A 13794-nucleotide genomic window follows, 5' to 3' on the forward strand; every position below is an offset into this window, starting at 1 on the left:
GTAGGATTGCTACGACTACACCATTAGTACACTTGCCTAAAGAAAATATCCTCAAGCACTTTAACCTAAACTTATACTGGGTCATTCCTGTCCTCTACAGACACAGAATAAAATCATTTTAAACATATTTGCAAGGCACATAGCCTATCAAGTTGATTAATCAAATATCTATATTGAGGAAAAGATGGTAAATAAATATACCTATATTGAGAAAAATATCAAATAGATAGCTGGGGTTTGAGTTGGGCCCCACTCCAAGGTGGGCCCCACCTTTTAACAAGTTGAAACACACAGAAAAAAGGAGGATGTCCCTAGTGTTGAGTATTAAAAGACAGCTTTCTCTTATGTCCCATTCTTTTTATTCTTAGATGCTACCCCATTCAGAATCTAATTGCTATTGTGCACTTGCGTACCACAGAGGGTAAAGGGGGACACATGTCCCAGGATTCCACCCCTCTGCCCCCCTGCCAGCATCCATGCCTCCATCCTCTCAAACACCACTTTCACCACTTTCAGCTGCCCTTCAGAGACCTTCTGGGGGCCGGGGAAGTTGCATATGGCCTCCTCCTGCCTCCGAAGGCCTTCTGAATCCTCTGGAAGGCTTCTAAAAGCCCTTTTGTTTAAAGCCTTATAAGACCTCCAGAGGACCAGAGGAGACCACGTGTGGCCTGGACGCGATGGTAAGGGGTGGCAACCGGTGAGGGGGGGGCAGTATTCTGTGATCCTTGCCCTGGATGGCACAAGGGCCAGGAATGCCAGTGCAATTGCCAATTCCCTGATGAATAAAATCACGCTGAGTTTTCTACTAGCAGAAAGACACTTTGGAATTAAAACCAAATCTTGGTGTATTTCCTACTTCTTTTGGACTGTGCTCTGAACTGTTTTGAATCCCAGTAGGAAAAACAGATCTCTCTGCCGACTCTCCCTGAAGTCAAATACCACAGGAGTCCACAGCAGGTCGCTGGCAACAGGGGAGTTCTCTGTTGCTGGTCAGGATCAAGTTGATCTCCTGTTCTTGATAAGCTGAAGTGCACTGGAAGAGAAGGATGGTCGTGGTGGTGGGCATCCAATGTTTGCTTCAGCGTTTCTTCCCCTTCTTTCTTCTTAGAATCAGCCTGGTTCAACCTGTGTTGAGAGCTGCCGTGTTGGACACAGCAAGACGGTTCGAGAGGGAGAAGCAATCTGTTGCTATGATTGTACTTCGTGTCCAGATGACATGATATCTAACCAGACAGGTGACTGACAGTTGCTGATTTTCCAGGAAATATTTGCAAATATTTGTCCACCCTAACATCATCACATATGCCTAGGTATGGTCTGTCCTTCTCCAAACACTTAAATTATGATGCACAGATTCTTAAAAGGAAACTGGTTGCAACTATAACAAGGGAGGAACCTTGAAAGATTTCAGAAGCAGTCCATTACACAGTTCAGTGCACTTAACTCCACTGGTGCCTGTCACTTGCTGCGTTTTGTCATTCCCCTGATACTAAGCATTGTTCTCCAGGAAAATGAGGAATTCTTGTCCAACGTTTGCTTTCAACCTTCCATCATTCCTCTGGATTCATACAGCTACTGAAATTCTCTTTGTCCTTTTCAGATGCAGCTCATTGCATCAAATGCCCAGAAGATCAGTACCCAAACAAGAACCAAGACCAATGTATCCCCAAACAGACAGCCTTCCTAAACTACGAGGAACCCTTAGGAATCAGTTTGGTTTCTATTGCTTTTTCCTTTACAGCAATAACAGTTATGGTGATACTGATCTTTTTAAAGAACTGGAACACTCCCATTGTCAAAGCCAACAATCAAAACCTCACCTGCATTCTTCTCAGCTCCATCCTGCTTTGCTACCTTTCCTCCCTGCTCTTCCTCGGCAAACCTAGCAAGGTGTCCTGCCTTCTCCGACAATCGGCTTTTGGCATCATTTTCTCTGTGGCTGTTTCTTCTGTTTTGGCAAAAACCATCACTGTGGTCCTGGCCTTCATGGCCACCCAGCCAGGGAACAGGATGAGGAAATGGCTGGGGAAAAAAGTGGCCCACTCCATTGTCCTTTCCTGTTCCCTCATTCAAGTGGGGATTTGCACTGTATGGCTGTCCACCTCTCCTCCTTTTCCAGATGTTGACATGCACTCCCAGACTGAGCATATCATAGTGGAGTGTAATGAAGGGTCAATCATCATGCTCTATTCTGTCCTGGGCTACGTTGGTTTTCTGGCCCTCACCAGCTTCACAGTCGCTTTCTTTGCCCGAAAACTGCCAGATACTTTCAATGAAGCCAAATTCATCACCTTCAGCATGCTGGTCTTCTGCAGTGTGTGGATCTCCTTCATTCCTGCTTACCTGAGCACCAAAGGGAAAGACGTGGTGGCCGTGGAGGTCTTTGCCATCTTGGCCTCCAACACTGGCCTCCTGACTTGCATTTTTCTCCCTAAATGCTATGTTATTGTGCTAAAACCAGATCTCAACTCCAAGCAGCTGCTAACAGAGAAGAGAAGTAATTAAATTGGATTCTAAGATGATAGTTGTTTTGCATGTTTTTCTCTCTATATGTTTCCATACAGTATGAATACAGGATCACAGCATTTCACATTTTTAATCGTCCTGATTCTTTAGAATCCACAATGTGGGGTGAGAAATCATTTCAGAAGCAATAATTGCACCTCCTGGGTAGCTATCCACGGATAATGTTAATAATGCAAGATACAACCCAGAAGTCAAAATGTTGAAACAAGGAAATATCAAGTTCATATTAAAGGCATGATGCTAAGGCAACACAGGTTACCAGAAGAACCCAAGGGTTTCCATCCTCTAAAACAGCCTTGCCCAAACCCCAGCCCGGAGGCCATTTGTGGCCCTTGGGGACCCCCAAACCAGCCCACAGAGCATCCTCAGTCTCCAGTGAGCCTCTGGCCCTCCAGAGACTTGTTGGAGCCTGTGCTGGCCGGATGTGACTACTCTCAGTGAAAGGGTCCACTGTTTGACCTCTTGCGTGAGTTGCAGGCCAAGAGCTTCCTCCGCTGCTTGCTGTTTTACATCTGTGAAGCTGCAGCAAAGGCCAGCCTTGCTTTGTTCAATACATTACACATAAGCAGCCCCGCAGCATTAATTGTTCTATCTTTCGATTGCCTTTCGAATAGACAGGTCTCTGGCAATATCGTGTCAGTAGGTAAGTCCCAAAGTTGATGAAAGATGTCAGAATTGTGCCCCACCCTGGAATTGAAATCTCCTGCAATTAGAATCTTATAAGAGGGAAATTTACCGGATTTACCGAAATTAAATCCGGATAAGACAGAGGCTCTCCTGGTTCGGAAATCCTTGATGCAGGTGCTGGACTATCGGCTTGCGCTGAATGGGGTTGCACTCTCTCTGAAGGAGCAGGTCCGCAGCTTGGGGCTCCACCTGGACTCGCAGCTGCTCCTGGATTCCCAGGTGGCGGCTGTGGCTAGGGGGGCCTTCGCTCAGCTTCGGCTGGTGCGCCAGCTGCGGCCGTACTTTGATTGTGCAGACCTGGCCACAGTGATCCATGCCTCTGTGACATCGAGATTAGATTACTGTAACGCGCTCTATGTGGGGCTGCCCTTGAAGACGGTTCGGAAACTGCAACTAGTGCAGAATGCGGCGGCCCGTGTGGTTACTGGAGGTAGGCGGTTCGACTCTGTCAGTCCGCTTCTCCATCGGCTGCATTGGCTGCCCATTCGTTTCTGGGCCCAATTCAAGGTGCTGGTATTGACCTTTAAAGCCCTATACTGCTCTGGACCAGGGTATCTTAGAGATCGCCTGCTCCCGTACAATCCGGCTCGTCCTCTTAGGTCATCAGAGAAGGCCTTTTTACAAGTGCCGCCGCCTAGGGAGGTACGTGGGGCGGCTGCAAGAAATAGGGCCTTCTCAGTAGTGGCACAAACGCTATGGAACTCCCTTCCCCCTGACTTAAGAATGGCTCCCTCTCTTGAGACCTTTCGGCAAGGCCTGAAGACCCTTCTGTTTAAACAGGCCTTCTGAGTTCTCGGCCTTTTAACATCTTTTTAACATCTTTTAATATTTTTACAGGCCTGTTTCTTTTATGACTTGCTGCTGCTCTATGCTCTTTTCACCTATTTTTTACTCTGACTGCTGTTTTTTATGATGTGTTAATATGTTTTTATTTGTTTTTAAATTCTGTTTTTATATGTTGTAAGCCACCTTGAGTCCCTTTGGGGAGAAAGGCGGGATAAAAATAAAGTTATTATTATTATTATTATTATTATTATTATTATTATTATTATTATTATTATTATTATTACCAGTCAGGTCATTAATTATACCACTAAGATATGCACATTGCTTTTCAGTAGCAGATTTATCTTTTAAAGGAGGCATATATATATATTAATTATCATTCTGCTTTGGGGCATTAGCTTCACCTTGATCGCTTGTATTTTGCAAAAACTGTCAGCCATAAATAGCAATTCATGTTTGAAAGCAGGTTTCACTAATATGGCAAGGCCTCCAACTGGGCGGCCTTTTACTGCATTCTTCCGTGCGGGTAAACATATAGAAAGAAACCCATCAAACTCAATAGGTCTAATTGCCCAAGTTTCCTGCAGTAAAATAATGTCTCGGTCTCTTAAAACAGTATCTAGCTCTTTTCCACGAGTCTTTGCAAACCAACCAGCGATATTCCAAGAAAGGATTTTCAGCTGGCCCTGTGGAATGCTCTGGGAGCGGGTAGGTGGAAGTCAATCTAATGAAGTTGACGCTGAGAGAATTTGAGTATCTGAATCCCTCTGATTTCTTATAAGAGAATGCCGTGTCCCTTTTTCAGGGGTAGTGTCCTCAGACAGTCTTGACTTGGCATCTAGGTTGTTCAGCAGCTTTGCCCCTTCTGAGGTTGTTTTGGTTTCTGGAAGAGGATGAGTGTAATCAGGTGTAGAAGGTATCTGCACCAATTGGCTAGATTGAATATCCTCTGATGAGAGCTGTGGTAGTTGTGCTGTAGCTTCCTCTAGATTAGCAAATACTGTCTGTTGTTTAGTTGGTGGAAGAAAATTACATGTCTCTGCCGCTGCTTTCTCCAACACTACCATTGATTGGCAAAGGCCACTGACAATGGTCTCTGTATATGGTGAGTCCAGATTATTCAAAGGCAGTTCCATAGTCTCAGAGATCTGAGCCATGTTGACAGATGATAGACCTAGAGAGGAGGACAAACTACCTCCAGCTGGAGGCTCCTGATGAATCTCTGCCTGGATGGATCACCTCTGAGGCGGGGCTGCATCTGGAACAGAAGTTGTATGGTCTCGTGAAGGAGGTAAGCTCTTAGATGATGCAGAGCCACAAGGGATCAATGTAATGTCCGTTAGTTCTTGCCATACCACTGGAACCACTAGTGGCCGACGTTTTGGAAACATTTTAGACTCTCTGTATTTATGAATAATAGCATCAAGTTATATGGGATTTAAATGTTCTATATGGGAATAGTAATTGCATGCAGAACATAAATGAAACAAACCATGTTGAATTATCTGCATTCTATCACACATTGGGCCATTTAACCCCCCAAAGGAAAACACAACTGCCTTATGTAACAAAAAGTGAATTTGCTGAACTCAAAACTCACCAATAACACTGATAGTTCCAAGAACCAATGATGTGTTATTGTGACACAGCAGGCAACCAAAAAGGTGTACAAATGCAGAGATGAACAAAACCAGTGCAGCTTGACTTGAGTCAAGTTATGAGTCTCCACCCCCTTTAACTTGACTCAAAAACAAGCCCAAACAAGTGGACTTTCCGAGTTGCCTAGAGCATTCTGGGGACTCTAAAAGACTCAAGTCCTGACTTTTTAGGTAAAAAAGGCAACTGCAGCTCTGTGGACAAAAATGGAGCTGCTGGCAGGGTGTGTGTGTGTATGTTGGAGTTCTCATTTGATACTCCCCTGGTATCCCCATCCCATCTGTAAACAAGGTGGGAGGGGGTGGAACAAACTGTGTGAGAGTGGGGACAGAAGCGGTGAGAGGCAGGAGGGTCACATGCAGCAGCTGGCAGGTTTACCAGTACGACCCACTCCTTTGCAGCTTGACACAGTAGTTCCACTGTGGCCAGTCATTCAATGAGTCTGCTGAAACCATGCCATTTCTTCTGGATGACTATCAACCACCACTACCCTTGGCCAACTTGGGCCAACTACCCTTCCCATACTTGTTAGGGGAAAAACCATCCAATGATTACCAGTTCCTTCAGAGATGGACAAGAAAGCCTGCTCCCACCTCCCCCGCATCTCAGTGCAAAACCAAAACATTAACCCTTCCCTGTCTCCTGGCTGGAATTTCCCTGCAGACTCAAGGCAGACTCAATTCTGCATGCGTGGGGACTCATTTTCAAGTCAGTGGCCTGGACTCAAGTACCTTGCCAGAGTAAATCATACCTGATGTTCTCAATGATGCCAAGCTGGTCACTTTTAGTATGCTGACGTTCTGCAGTGTGTGGATCTCATTCATTCCCACCTACTTGAGCACCAAAGGGAAATACATGGGCGCTGTACCTGGGGCATTGGCCCCATTTAGGCAGATCTGCTACTGCTAGGAGTTGAAAGTAGGTCTTGAAAATCATGCAAAACAATGTGGAAAAAAATGGGCTCAGTTGCAATTGGAAAATTTCATGCACATCAGTTGCAATTGCAATGTAAGGAGATGATTATAACAGTGACCTATCCTTATTCTGCCTTACCCCTCGAGTTAGAAAGGATTAACATGTACTAAAACACACAGATAGACCACAGATTCAATAATTATGCAATCACTATAATAATAATAATAATAATAATAATAATAATAATAATAATAATAATAATAAACTATGCAATCACAGCAACCCACATCTAGAACGTCCTTGTAATTGACCCTTCCTCTCTGCCCCAGTCATAAAGCAGAGGGCAACACCCAAAAACATCTGTCCAAGAGTTCAAGTTTGAAGTGAAGTGAGTGAACTTTGTCATAACCAAGCATGGACCTTGCTAGAGGCTTCTATCAGTGCTTTGACTGCTGTCATGGCAGCCTAAGAAATTCGACAATGTGGTACTGTAAATGTCATGCATGCCTGGGTTTTACAGAGTCTTAGTTTATAGATTTGGAAAAGTCAGCTACCTAAAACACTGTAGGATTGTGGAGCTCAACGTCTTAGCTGAATCCACCAATACAAAACCTGAGAAGGCACCAAAGTCCAGTTGCATGGATTCACTCATTAGTCTTTGAATGTACTTCTGCAAACTTCCATCCAGCGTTTTTCGGTCTTCCATAATCAATATTAAAAAAAAATCCACAGAATGCTCACAGAAGGCTAAACTCCAGCTCTGTGGACAAAAATGGAGCTGCTGCCAGGGTGTGTGTTTATGTTGGAATTCTCATTTAATACTCCCCTGATGTCCCCATCATATCTGTAAACAAGGTGGGAGGAGTGGAGCAAACTGAGTGCGCAGACAGAAGTGGCACGAGGGAGGAGGGTCACATGCATCAGTGGGCAGGCTTACCAGTATGACCCACTCCTTTGCAGCTCTACACATAAGTAGTTTCATTGTGACCACTCATTCACTGAGCCTGCTGAAACCATGCCATGACTTCTGGATGGCTGTGAATTACTACCACCACCACCCCTGCCGCCTTCTTCCCTCACTCATCCAGGGAAAAAAAAACCTTCTTCCAATTATCACTGGTTCCTTTAGAGATGGCCAAGAGAGCTCACCTGCCTCCCCCCAGCTCCTTCTCAATGCAAAACCAAGACATTCAGTCTTCCTTGCCTCTGGCTGGAAATGCCCTACTGCTTACCTGGTCTGAATGATGGCCCCACAATGCCTTTCATGCCTCAAAAAAAGTAAGCAAGCACACCCAGACAGAGACACTTGATTCTGCCCGCGTGGGGACTCGTTTCCGAGTCAGTGGCCTCAGACCCGAGTCAGTGCCAGAGTAAATAATATATACCACTAAAGTCATAGCATGGGGTGGCTGCTTTGCCTTCTTTTTTCATTTATTTAATAAGTAAAAGAGCAGTTGGAGGACCTGGCAATTGGAGCAGAACTTTGAGGATGTGGCCACAGTTCTTTAGAACTTTGCTCTGGCTTACTCCTGATCTCACTGCTATACAATATTCCAGTGGTTGCAAACTTTTTACAGGCCCTAGAGGCTGCTGTCTGATTTATAAACACTAAGGTGTGTGGCTATAATGGTGGTTGGGCAGCAGTACCCCCCCCCAATTTGCAGTTTGTTTAACCCTTGATGAACAATCTGCCCTGTTAGTTTTGCAACCGAACAAAAATGGGGTCATGTCCCACTGGTGGGTTTCAGACTCACAGTTTGGGAACTGCTGCACGATTTGAAACAGAACGATGTTTGCCTTGACAAACCATTTGGTGCTTCTTTCTGTTTAAATTTTCACATAGGGGCATGATGGGAAGTGTAACCATATGTCCTAAAATCCTAAAGCCCCCACCCCACCCTCCACCATTATTCTGCTTTGTTAAATGTTGCCCCACTGCTATTGAAAAAAACACCATGTTTTATGTGTACACCATGTATAATATGATTTGGCCCACCTGTGTAACATTCCCTTAACAGTTTTATTTACCATAGAGTAGCTGATCTGTAATGTGGGGTGAAATCTGAACTCGAATCACAGCAAAGGCAACACACATCTCACATCTCACCATGATCTAAGTACAGACTGCGCTCCGTAAAATTGCATACCGTTTGATCTTCATAAACATATATGTTTTTCATTTCACAAAGACAATCAGGGAGATGTTTAGGTACTCTGTAATTATCCAGAATACTGTCATTTCCTTCCTTGTGCAGTTGGTAAGAAATACATCCATATTTCAAAAGGAGTTGGATATATCCTGAACTGTATCAGTGCCCCATGGTGGAACAGAGATCACCAAGCATCTCTTCTTTGGAGAAATACTTTTAGGAGGAATCTCTGTGGGCACATATGCTGCTTCCATGTGGCTCCAGAGTGAGGCTCTAGCGAGGTGCCTGCCATAGATATATCATTGTAGCTGGAACTGTAGTTCAGGATGCAGACATTCAGATGCAACTGGGTTAGACATGCATTTGCAGCCCTGTGGTTGTTTTTGCTCTTCTTGCTGCTGCTTCTCCCTTCACTTGTCTGTTGGGAGGATGTGCCCAGTAAATGTGAATTTGAAGAAAGCTATGGGGATACTAGGCTAGGTGATGCTGTCATTGGTGGGGTCTTATCTCTTATATGTCCTGTACACACTGCAATCAATTTTCAGAGACTACCAGCAATGGAGGGAGTCAATTTCACGTAAGTTATTTCTTGTTTGGTACCCATCATGCTATTTGAAATATGAAGACTAGGGATCAAACAACAGCATTGGGGTGATATTTCAACAGGTGCAGCTTGTTGGGAAGAACAGTTTGGGGATGGGGCTGTGCCATGGCCAGGAAGGGAGCGGAGAGCATTGAAAGCAGCTCTGTTTATATCCTACCCCTTTCCTGGCCACAGACTACCTACATATGTCCACTTGGACTTGCACCAGCAAAATCATAGGCACAGTAGGTGCATTGTAGCAGTTAAGACTTACTTCAGGACAAAGGAAGAAATGTTCCCTTACCTAAACATTTTTGTTCTGCTCAGATGAACAACTCCATTCCTGCACCCCTCTTTCTTACACCTATTTAGTTTTGTTTCCTTTTCTAATTGTACTTGGAATGAGCTTTTCACTGTAGAAGTGTATATCCAATAGCAGGGGAGTCATTGTCCCCTAAAATCGAGTGCTGTGTGATTCAGCACTAAAAACGACATTGTTCTTGACACTGATTGGCCAGAATGCACTGCTCACAATGACAACAGCTGTCAGTCATGCCCAGGATGAACAACACTGTAGTAAAACCCTCAAGAAAATGCTATTGCAGATGGAATTACTGTACACGTACATGTGATGCACATGAGATACAAGGGAGGGCACCAAGATGCAGGTCTCCTGTTGTCTTATTTATTATTATTATTTATTATTTATTGGACTTGTAATCCGCCTTTGTCCCCAAAGGGCACCCAAGGCGGGTGTGTCTTGTGTGCTCCCTGAGGCATCTGGTAGGCCACTGTGAGATACAGGAAGCTGGACTTGATGGGTCTATGGCCTGATCCAGCAGGGCTCTTCGTATGCTCTTATGTTCTTATGATAGACTTTATTTCTGCCTCAATGTCAATCTAATTTCAGAATGCAGTACAAACATTATCAGCATGTCCTGGCCTTCATTTTTGCCATTCATGAGATCAACAGGAATCCCAACCTCTTGCCCAACATGACCTTGGGCTTTAAAATCTATGACAACTTTTTTGAAGGAATGGCCACATATAAGTCCATCCTGGATCTACTTTTCAAACAGCAAAGGAATGAGCCCAATTACAAGTGTGGTAAGAAAGGTGATGTCTTGTCTGTCATTGGGGGATTCACGGTAGAGTATGTCATCCAAATAGCCAACATTCTTAGTCGCTACAAGTTTCCACAGGTATGTACATTCAGATGCATGAATGGGTGGCATAAAACCGCTCTTCACTTTGTATATTATTTGGGACTTTATCAGTGAATGCCCTTTTTTTAGCTTGAAAAGAATTGCAAAGGGGCAATGCAATGCAATAAGTAAATTGTTTTTTTCAAAAGAAGTGACCATTTGAGGAGGTTCTTGAGATCTCAGTTGTATAGGAGGACATAAAATGACTGACCAGCAACCCAGGTGTGGGCAGAGAGACCTTCAGCTCAAAATAATAATAATAATAATAATAATAATAATAATAATAATAATAATAATAATAATAATGGTATTTATATGCCGCCTTTCTTGGCCATCAGATTTCTCCTCAGACTTTAATTCAAGGCAGTTTGCATAGTAAGGTTTTCTAAACCTCCGTCAGAATTTTTATAGAAGGATAGCCTCATTACAAAGAAAGCCTCATTAAAAGAAAGCCTCATTACAGCTGAATTCCTTCCCAGTCAGGCCTCCCTCTGGCCGCTTCGCCTCCCATCCAACTTTATAGGAACTCCTCCCTGCCACTGATCGTCCACTCGTTATCAGCATGTCGACAGCTCTCAGATAGTTCTGGTTGTTTTGAACTGGTGTCCCCAGATCTTCAGGCATACAAGGCAGCAGCTCTACCTCTGAGCCAGACCTCCTTCCCTAAATATGCTTTTTAGTGTATAGCTCCCAGGCTTGTATCCCCAGAAAATGTGTCATAAATGCAGCCAGTTATATACACTGTTCTTAAGCTTAAGCAAGCCAATCCTATCGCACTGATTTCAATACTGCTTAGTCATGTCTCATATTCTGGGGATACAAACCATAGAAGTGATTTTAATCTTTTAAAAAAATGGAAACTTGAAGCTCAGTCAAAACAATAGCTTGGTCTGAATCAAATACATTACCCATTTCAGGACATTAAGTGATGGCTTGTGGACATGTTGAAAGCAAATGTAACTAATTCAGAGTACAACCCTATGCATGTCTACAAGTCTCCCTATGCTCAATGGGGCTTACTCCCAGGAAAGCATGTTTAGTGTTGCAGACTTGCTATAAATTCTAGGTGGAAATGTCCAAAGACACATTGTTCAGTATGCTTAAAGTATCATCGATAAGCAAAAGTCTGGACTGTAATAAACACTTTGGTATGGAAAACAGTGGTTAATTTTCAAACCTGTTATGAGCCATGTTTCCCTCTGCTAGATTACCTATGGAACATACGAAATACCAGTCACAAGAAATAATTTTCCTTTTATATACTGGATGGCAATAAGGGAAGGTACTCTGCACACCGGCATAGTCCAGCTACTGCTGCATTTCCAATGGACATGGATTGGTCTCATTGTTTCAGATGATGATAGTGGAGAAGGCTTCCTGCAGAGGCTGACACCGCTGCTGGCCCGGAAGAGCATTTGTGTTGCCTTCTTAGAAAGGACTGTCGTTGCCAAGGACCTTAATTTCGACACCAATAAAAATACAGTCAAGCACAATATATTAAGTATACACTCCAAACTTTTGTCCATGACAACCAATGTCGTTGTTGTTAACGGGGACACTCAGACTCTGTTGCTATTGGTAGTCATTTTACATACTGCTGAATTTAAACAAAGAGCTGTTATAGGGAAGGTTTGGATCACACCACCTCAGTGGGATTTCGCCAGCGATATTGAGGACTGCTGTGCAAAAACATTCCATGGGACTTTGTCTTTAACAACCTCCACAAGGCCCGTGCCAGGATTCCAGGACTTCCTTCAGACTCTAAAGCCTGATAAGTCACTCACACGTTTTCTCTGCTTTTTCTACAAATATGCATTCAGGTGTTGCCATGATGGGGAAGTTAAAACTTGTAAACGCTGTACCGGAGAGGAGAAACTGGAGAGCCTGCCTCAGACTGTACTTGAGATGGAGATGAGTGATGTGAGCTACCGTATTTACAATGGTCTCTATGCTGTAGCACATGCTTTAAATGCCATATATATGTCCAGACCAAAAACAATGCTGAACAGAGACACATCCAAACTGGTGAACATTGATCCGTGGCAGGTATATTCCTCACTGTATTGATATGGTTATGTATGATACTGCTACTAGGAAGAAACTTGCTACTGAGCAGAATGAAAATTTCTTCTAAATGAAATTGCTGTGGATGCAATGGGTGGTGCAGGTGAAATCATGTCCCTGGGCACTTGGGGTGGACACACTGCAGAAGCTAAGCAGATCTGGATCTTGCAGGACTTTGAAGACAGACAAACTGGGTATCCCAGATGCAATGCTTTAAGTTGCAAAATGAAAGAAAGGTGGAATATAAATATTTATTTAATTGTGCAAACCAGCCACTAGCATTGTTAATACAAAGCTCCCTGGAAACCTTTGAGTAGGGGAACAAATTATATACTTCAATAAGGCTCAACCAATTCAGCTTTCTATCACCAATGCAGCTGCAGTGTAGCCCCTAGGCCTCTGTGACTACCCCCAAACTGCAGGATGTAGTGCATGCCCCATTGGCTTAGCTGCATCAGTGCCAGAAAGTTGGATAGGATTGGGCCCATAGATATGGAAATGTTGGATATGATGGTGAGCTGAGAGGAAGATCTACCAAGCCTATTATGTTTTTAATGAATGAATAAAATGTTCTTGTAACTTTTAACTTGTACATCTCAGGTTTACAGGTACCTTTTTTTTTACCGGATTTGATACAATACAAGTGTTACAATAAGAATGTATGAACTGTTTTTTATTTTCCATTTTTGTCCAATCTAGATGCACGCTTTTCTGAAAAATGTCCACTTTAACAATGGTGCTGGCCATGAAGTCTGGTTTGCCCAGGAGAAATTGTCATCTGGACTTGATGTCATCAACAGGGTCACTTTCCCCAATAAATCCTTCCTTAAGATTCAAGTTGGAAAGATGTCTCCAAGTCAAGAGTTTACCATCCACGATGATGCCATTGTGTGGAATAGCAGATTTAAGCAGGTTGGGCTAAAATCCTTCAGCAAGGTGACCTCCTCATTTGCCTGGGAACATGATTTTACCCACACCACCCAAGCATTCCTGAACAACTGAACATACCTGGAGTCATGCACTGCATACAGTGGTGGAGGCATGACTGAGAGACCTTTGAAATGTAAGGGAACATATTTTTCACTTGCCTCTGCATAGGCCGCTGACAGCTTATGGGTCTCCTCATGCCTATGCCAGCTATATAATTGGTATAAGCCCAAAGAGACCCAGACAGTGGAGCAGGTTGAAAAATAGGGAATACGATCCGAAATGCATGACTGCC

General features: G+C 43.7%; 1 protein-coding gene across 1 annotated transcript; it reads left to right on the forward strand.

Moving 5' to 3' along the window:
* Positions 1-1165: 1165 nt before the first annotated feature.
* On the forward strand, positions 1166-13574 carry LOC136652572 (vomeronasal type-2 receptor 26-like; the record flags this gene model as incomplete). The annotated part of the gene is made up of 4 exons (XM_066629507.1): positions 1166-1235; positions 1601-2497; positions 11863-12428; positions 13272-13574. Coding segments are annotated over 4 exons (1836 nt in total), but the record flags the coding sequence as incomplete, so codon positions are not given.
* Between the last annotated feature and the right edge of the window lie 220 nt (positions 13575-13794).

This window comes from Tiliqua scincoides, chromosome 5, assembly GCF_035046505.1.
Source record: "Tiliqua scincoides isolate rTilSci1 chromosome 5, rTilSci1.hap2, whole genome shotgun sequence".
Taxonomy (NCBI): Eukaryota; Metazoa; Chordata; class Lepidosauria; order Squamata; family Scincidae; genus Tiliqua; species Tiliqua scincoides.